Below are 8,649 nucleotides of genomic sequence, written 5' to 3' on the forward strand. Positions count from 1 at the left end.
TGCCTTCTTTCCATCTTTCTCTCTTCAATAAATGTAAAACACAGGCGTGAATGCACATTGCATCCTCTGAACGAAGTCTAAACAAATAGCTTACAGAAGTCACACTCTCAAAAGTGAAAGCTTACCAGATCCTTATTCCTCCAAATCTTCCTTTACAGACAAATAGAGTGGTCAGTTTTGTGCCAAGTGACAATTTACTGAAGTCTGTAGTAAAGCAGAAAAGTGAGCAGTAAGTTAGTGGGGATACTTTTACCATCAATGGATATACTAATGCCTTTTTCCTGTCACTTAATCCCAATGAATTTTCATGCATGTTTCTGAATTGTCTATATCTTAAGTGTCACACTGCATCATAGTACAAGAGCCTAGAAATAAATTACACCATCTTCACTACTTAAAATAAAAAAAAGAGCAAAACAGAATGGAGTATTTTCACATTTTCACTCTTTTTCAGACATTATGCAGTGATACTAACAGGACTTGCTGGATGTCTTAAAGCTGATACATTTTTTATGTTACTGCTAAAACATTCCTCTCTTAAATAACACATTCCCTGGAGTAAGGAAACTCGTGCCTCCTTGATAACTAGCGCCAAGTGCAATTATATTTTATATATCTGGCTTTTAGTGGCTTCTCCAGAAAACGTATGCTCTTTGACAACTTCTGTTGCTAACATCTTAACAACATTCATGTATCCAGAGAATGATTTAAATTCAGTGGACTCTTGAAAAAAAAAAGAAAAAATCACTGAATAAATTAGAAAAATAATTTCAACTGACAGTGACACAAACTCTCCGGCATTGGGGCAAAAGCCCTCAGAGCTGCTCCTGGCTGAGGTGTATACTGACAAAGGTCACAACAAAGCAGTCAAGTTTCCTTGACTGCACAGAGTGTGACATCAGCCTGCTTACTGACCTCAAAGAGACCTCACTCTCCCTCCACTGCTACTGGAACGTCTGTGCATGTGTGTGCGCATGTGTTTGTGTGTGTGTTAGTGTTTGTTGGAGACGCAGAGAGACAGTTACATAAATATCCCCTCAGTCTATGCTGTGTGACGTTCTTCCGGCTGTGTGTGACAGAGGTTTCTGTTAGGTCCAGCAGCTTGTCCTCCAGCTATGACACAGTATTTTTAAAGCCGTTTCTGTGGCATTTCTGTTGCAGACAACAGCCAACAGGATGTCTTACTGACACTTTTGTAGATTATCTGCGTTATGACATTTAACTTGTAGTCTTGCACCAGTTTAGGGTGGTTAGGATTTTATTAATGGCCCCAGCGGTGGTTTGACTGTGCTGCTTTTTCTGATCACCTTTAATTTACTGTGAAAATCCCACTATAGAGGAGACAGAAAGCAGAAAGATGGTAACATGACAAACCCGAGACACTGTGAGAAGCACGTGTGATACCTAACAAACCACACTAAGAACAATCTAGATGAAGTGAGGTGAGTTTTCCATAAGGGCGGCCTGCTCTGTAGGTGATGACTGCTGACGTGACCTGTCCTGAGTGAGCACTGCACTGCAATTCTGCCAAACCGATATCTCAGCACTTTTAAACTGATTGCAGGCAACTGGGTCTTTAGCCACGTGTCTCATACCAGTCCCTGCACCCTGACAAACTGCCTGACTTTTAACACAGGTTTAATACGCATGTAAGAGTTGCAATGCTAATTGCAAAGCTGGAGCTCATTCTCTGATGTGATGCTCCTTTCCCATGATGCAGTGCACTACTACTACTAGATGTGCATCACTGGAGTGACACAGAATCTCAGTAATCACATCTAATCTTTTAGATGCCTCTAGCCTTATGAGGGCACCTTCTGCACGTACATACTCAGAAATGACACCTTAATGCTTCCCAAGGTCTGCCTGCTTATCCAATCTGAAACCTTCCACATAGATTGGTGTATCCGTGTAATGCTATATGGGCTGAAAATTAAGACCGAACAGAAGGACCACTCCTTTGATACTGGAGAGGCCAAGTCCCACTTTCTTCAAGGGTAAACACAATACGTGAGTGCTGCACTTCCTTGAGCGATTGTTCAACGATTGTTTAGCTATGACTAAGTTCTAGTAAACAGCGACTCCCTCAAGGAGTTGGCCCACATGGCCTGAAAGCACATGACTACCTGCATACCTGCCGGTTTCTCTGCTGGTTATCTTGCATCAAGGACTTCTGCATTCCAGCAGTCACATGAGTCTGAGTGGATGAAGATGCGGCAATGCGCAGTGGTTACTGCACCCACACTAACTGGTTGACTGAGAGAACTCAATTAGCCGCAGGCAGAAATGTACTGTACATCATTTTCAGAGTCAAAAGTCATGGTTGACAGAAAAAAAACAAATGTTATTAAATGTCATAAAGACACTAGTTAAAGAAATATGAAACAAGAGTGTATCTTTTTAAAAATACCAAAAATTTTCATGAGCTCTAGAATCAGCACAGTAATATTTATCAGTGTATTTTTGTGAAACGCCCACTGTTGATGTACTTTGTGGAGAAAGTTTTGGAGAACTCTATATATATGTTTGTCTTTACACTGTGTGTGTGTTTGTGTATCATCTGTACATTGTCTCAACCTCTGACTCAGAGACACTTGACAGAAAGGGAGCGATGAGAGCAAGGAGTGTATGACTTGGTCTCACAAAGAATCACATGAACGAGCCATCGAGCCAAACAGGAGTGGTGGTAGCTGTGTAGAAATCAGGGTGTATGGTCAATTTAGCTTTTGAGGTGAAAGGCAGATTTGCCTCAATGTCACTACTGCAGCAAGTATTACACATGAAAATTTGTCTTTCCCCTTTGATCCATTTAATAATCAAAGGGATGGAGGGTGTCATATGATAGACATGATTAATTACTCAGCCTTAAAGCAAAGTGATTATACTGTCAGTTATCACATCCTGCCTCTCTTTTTAACAACCCCCACCTCCCTCCCTGTCATTTCTCTCTTTTTCTCCCTCTCTCATTTAGAGAATGAAAGTAAGCTAATTATGTGGTGAGACAGTTTGAACTTTTTGGTTTGACTTTCAGGATCCCAGCAGATGAACAAATCACAATTCTGGTTTTCTGTGGACGCTCAACGCCACATCATTATGTCTCCCTGTGCTGATAAGGTTTTGTGATTTACTCAACAAAGTTGTAAGGATTTATATTCTTTAATTTACCTTCAGGGTTAAATAAATAAGTAAATGAGCATACCATATTCTTTTTGATGGAAGCTGTCACCCAAAGCACCTTACCATGCATTGATGATATATATTTTTTAGGTGGCTCTAGTCAAAACAAATACAGGGATGAATATATATAAATATTGGGGCAAAATCTCAAATAGAAATTAGGTATAATTCTCGTAGGAGTAGGAAAGTAGGAAAGTAGGAAGACACAATGTTGTCTGCAATGCAGCCATTTCAGAATAACCCATCATCATCACTTCATGAATCAACAGCTCAAAAGGTTTTTTGGGTGTTCAAACAGTTCAATTTCAATTTCATTAAAGAAATCAAAAACTCAGTATGAAAAAAAAAACAATGCCACTGTTCTTTTACACTTGCTTCTCAGTCTAGAGTAAATTGCTAAAATAAAATTAAAAAAATCAAAATAAAGTAGTGACACAGTCTGCTGTCAGCTGTTTGTGAGGCCCCGCTGTCCTTGTATCACGTATCAGCATTAGCTGTGAAACTGGAAACTCATCACTAACAAACACTTGGGGATTATTGCAATTTTGGGAATTTTGAAAGAGGCAAAAAGTCAACAAAAAATAAAGACTTGACATTTCATTAACTTTGCCAGTTCTCCAATTTTATTATTTGTCATATTTTGGTATGGTCATATGTCAGTTTTCTATAATCTAGAAAGGCCTAAGAGCCGACCAATCGCTGACAACTACCACCACCAATAAATAAACCTAAAAGAGCTCACAATCCTGCAGTGTGTGTAACGTGGGCAGCCCTTGAACAGATGTCCTTTCAAATTTAAGAGGGCACACAGCCTTAACTAGATGTTAAGCCAACATACTAACACTCACCAGAACGCTGCTGTGTGTTTGTGATGTGTGGCTTTTACGTAAAACTATATCTTTACCATGACCCTGCAATTCTGAGAAGCCTAAGTGTGGCCACTTAAAATAGCCCTGATAGGAACCTGATGACAGCCGCTGTCTTTACAGAGCCCTGGCAGGCTTGCAGCACTGACACACACAAGCACACACAGAGAAACGAGCAGCCTTGCAATGCAAAGCTGTAATATATACATGAATCCATGGCGCTAAAATGCTTTAAATATGCAAGAGTAACAAAAGTAAGGAGTGTGAAGCACACGCTTCTCCCTACTTATTCCACTTATAGGTTTATTCCAGTGACTGAGAACTCAGCCATGTGATCGTCCCACAAACCTGACAGCCTGAGATTGATGAAAGCCTCACATGACACACTGAGTTATGAAAGTACGCAGTGGAGGAAGGACGACTCGCCAATCAGGAACCTGAGACACTACTTCTCATGTAAACTACTAAGGAAAAAAGTATCACTATAAATAAATACATCTGATGGTGTAAAAATTTTTTCCTGCAAAATATAACATCATGCATTTTCAGGTGGAGGACAATTCTGGGAAGAGTCTAAATTACATTTAAATTTCACACATGGTTTTAGTTTAATTCCAGACTAATGTCCATTTCAAATGAATTACTTTAACCCTTTTAAAACACATCTGATTTGGGTCTTGAGGTCTTATAAAGTGGTGTGTATAAGTAAGAAGACAGCATACAACCATCCTACCATCTTCCTCACTTACACTCCCTCGTTTTCATAGCTCAGCACGAACACAGCTATATTGAGCTCTACAGCCCAGGTCAAGAAGGAAGTTTCCTCCAGAGGTGGCAAGGGGCAGCCAGAACTAGCAGTCTGAGTATGGGTGGGGAGGACAAAGCTATTGGCTAATGATCAGTCCTCTCTGACTGGCTACAGGATGAGCCAGGAGCTCTCAGTGTAATGTACAGTATGCTGTCCTGGGTCAGGTGCTGCAGCGAGGGAAACAGGAGAAGCTTTTTAGGCTTTCCTCCCAGGGTCAGCCAACCTGCTGCCCTCAGTGGTATTCTGGAGGGCACAGTGTTGTGCTGTCACAGAGCTTTGAGTGATGCATTACGCATGGTAACCAGGTTGCAAACCAACAAAATAATTTTTTAACTGTCTACATCAGTGCATTAATTGCTGGCAAAGCCCAATCAATTTGATAACATTAATATTTTGATTTTAAAATAAACTAAAATGCATAAAAATACAAAATACACTCTTTACAAACATCTCAAATGCAAATGAAGTCTGATGGACAGACTCCACCGAGGCATCGTTTTAGTGCCTTCAAGACTTTTTGAAATTCAAAACTTTGATCATCCCCAACACACAAGAGCTTCACTCTATCTAGAATAATAATAGTTCTAATAAGTGAAATCTAACCTGGGCTCCTTGGAGAGGTCAGACTTAGTTAACCCAAAAGGTCAAGCTAAAAATAAGGACTAACTGAGTTTTCATTATCTTGTAATAAGGACATTCTAGCAGATATGAACCTGATTAAGCAATTATTTTTGCCTCTGAAAGACTGGTGTAGAAGTGAAATATTGATAATCAAAGCTTAAAGGAGTTCTGAATCCAGTGTCAAGGTACTTATCATCATTATCATTATTTTCATTAGGGACAGCATTATACTGGGCCAACCTGCCTGAGGTGTTCAAGTGAGGGTCTTCAGAGTCTTATCTGAAAAGGATTACAGAAACGTGCAAAGCCAACTCGATTCATAATATCTGCTCTCTTACATAAGCATCCATGAGTGCAAACAAATACAAGAGCAGTAGGTCAGCTGCAGTTTTTTAAAAATTAATTCTAAGCTGAGGTTCAGACTATTCTGAATGTCCTCGTCTCCACAGTCCACCTCTGTCAGTTGTCTCCAGTCACATCTTTGCCATCATGTAAGTTTCTCTGCACAGTTCCTAACAATTCAAACTCTCTCCTGCCTTTCTTCTTCACAGCCAATCTTATTCACAAAATTTTTCTCATTCTCAATCCTAACTAACTCAAAATATGTGTGTATATGTGTGCTCTTGCAACCAGCTAAGTGTCCTCTCCATCAGTCTCTCCTTCTCCTTGCCTTTGTCTCCTCACAGTTCTGCCCTCTCCAGAGCATTTCATGCCTGATGAATGGGGAACTCATGCCAGAGGTATGAAGAGCACAGCTGACCACTGAGTTAACAGAAACGCCTGCTGCCTGCCTGTTTGCTCTAGGATTGAAGCCAGCCTTGCCCTGCCACACACACACACACACACACTCACAGCATTTATATCACTGGGCGCAGGGCACCTTTATGGCCGTGGAACGTGCTCTGGCACAGACATGGGCCAAAGTGCAAGTAGCACCACAAGGAGGTGAGCTTTCAGGTCCACTGGTGTATATATATACACCATGGGTGAAAGGGCCAGAGCAACATTTTCCAATGCAAGTGTATTTAAAACTAAAAAGAGCACTTTCCCCTTGGTGGCAGACCTTACCCTGACCCAGAATGTGTGTAGGAACATACACAGGGAAACTGCAAATCAACTCAGGGAGTATAGAGTATCCTACTAGCCAGCTCAACGATGCACAGCCCAGTCTGGTTGAATTTAACCCTTGAGTATTTAAATAACAAGCACTTATAGTGCTTCTAGTGGCGCTGTGTGCCATATTTTAGCTATATGGGTTCACTTTTTAAGCTAAATAAAAACTATTTAAGACAAACCTTCACATAATCTGATTTCATTACATTTACTCAATTGTAAAACCACCTGCACCCTCTGCTATGAATGCACAACATCTTGACAAGCATGACATTATTTGGCAAAAGCTGCTTTACATCATTTCACAGCTACTGGAGTGATGATCAGACATTTACCTGATGCAGTAATGCGATGCATTTTGTACGAACAGGCCAAACATGACAGCTTTATGAGCAAAAATCAACTAGCACAGACGTTTGAAACTGTCTTGCAGTATGTCTCTCATCCACTAAAGAGGTTTAGTGGCACCAGTACAGCGTTAAATAACAAAATTAGAACATACTATCTTGCATTTGTTCTAAGCATTACTGGCGTAGACTAGATATAAGGTTGTTTTGGTCTGACTTAACACCGATGCAGTGTTCAGGACTAAAGCGGGACACATTATCTTTCGTTTGTGGTACGCATCACTGCTAGAAACTAGACATATGGTGGTATTTCCTTAAAAACGACAAACATCCGTATCGGTCGCTCTGAACACAAGTGATTACCGGCAATTTTTCAGTTTGAGCATCTCCAGTTTATAGCCTGTCTACAGAGCCTGAAGCTTCGTTTGCCGTGGATCTTGTCTGTCATCAGTGGCCGACTGAAGTGATCACATGTGCGCCAGCACAGAGCACACAGTGTCCTCCCGCTCTGCTGTCTGACGGTACTGGCAGAGAGTACAGTACCGTCGGCATGACAGAGAGATGCCACTTGTACTTTGCTCCAAGTTATCGGGGCTATGGCTCACGATAAGCGACAAAAGAGCGTGACTGTACTGTCACGGCTGCCTCGTTGTTTGCCTCCTATCATGCAGGCTTAGCTGATGCTACCAAAGACATACAAACGGAGACACGGGGGAGACAAAGGAGAAAGCACGACAGTGCTTCTGCAACTTCTAAACGATGATACCGAGTAGCTGGTTAAACCGCACTTCAGGAGGGAGGGAAGCGTTTATTATCAACTCATCACCAGTTTATTATCAGCAGCACATGGGCAGCAAGTACTTGTGTTGACGAGCAAAAAGTGTTAGCAAATGAGGTAAGCCGAGAGACAGCGTGTTGCAGCAGCCCCCGCTAACGCCTGGTAGCTAGCGTTAGCATGCTAGCTAACCTCACCAACAGGCACAACACGTCTCCCACGTCTCCCTGCACTTTGCTACGCTCGTGTCAAATTAACAAAACAATACAACGTCGAGTTGTAGAAGTGCCGCCGAGTTCAATATATTCACCACGGTAAAAACTCATGCTCCCCAGACATCATACCGAAAGTCATAAATAACGTTAGCGCACAGACGTACAGTGTTACACACAAACCACAAACACACTCACACATACACACTATCTAGCTACCCTACCTGAAAGCTGGGTCCTCTTTGCTACATCTCGGGGGCGGCGACGAAAGCGCATTTCTCTTGTTGAAAAGTTTGTGGAAGAGAGTCGGAGGCATTTTGTACCAAAATAAATTGGTACAGAAGGTCTCTTTTCTTTTCAAATCCAAGAGCAAATCTTGTTCCTTGTAACTGTCTCCATGGATGTCACAGTCATATGACAGGCATTAGTCACAGGAGCTGCTTGGTAACCCACTACATTTTTGTGATTGGCTGACTGGACGCCGCTGCTACTACAAAATACCTGATTGGCTGGTATTTTTGGCCCCGTACCACGTGGTCAGTGGATTCGCCGTGTTGATGTTTTGTCGGGAATCGTGACAGCATGAAATTTATTCACAGAAAATCATACAAGTGCGACTGTTGAGCTGCTTACAAGACAATGTCAAAGATCCACGAAAGACCCACATGAGAGAAGAGTTAAGTGCAAAAGCCATGATTGAGTTATGACAAACACAGGGAGGTATCCAACA

At 41.6% G+C, this 8,649-nt stretch overlaps 1 protein-coding gene across 2 annotated transcripts in view; it reads right to left on the reverse strand.

Annotated features, from left to right (window-relative positions):
* fnip1 (folliculin interacting protein 1) overlaps positions 1–8,317 on the reverse strand; it is a 39,362-nt gene extending 31,045 nt beyond the window's left edge. For both annotated transcript variants that reach the window (XM_041051243.1, XM_041051241.1), the window contains exon 1: positions 8,144–8,317. In XM_041051243.1, coding sequence (XP_040907177.1) covers positions 8,144–8,235 — 92 coding nt within the window. In that variant the 5' untranslated portion in view covers positions 8,236–8,317. The remainder of the gene's footprint in view (positions 1–8,143) is intronic.
* Positions 8,318–8,649: the final 332 nt, after the last annotated feature.

The sequence above is a fragment of the Toxotes jaculatrix genome, chromosome 12 (assembly GCF_017976425.1).
Source record: "Toxotes jaculatrix isolate fToxJac2 chromosome 12, fToxJac2.pri, whole genome shotgun sequence".
NCBI lineage: Eukaryota > Metazoa > Chordata > Actinopteri > Toxotidae > Toxotes > Toxotes jaculatrix.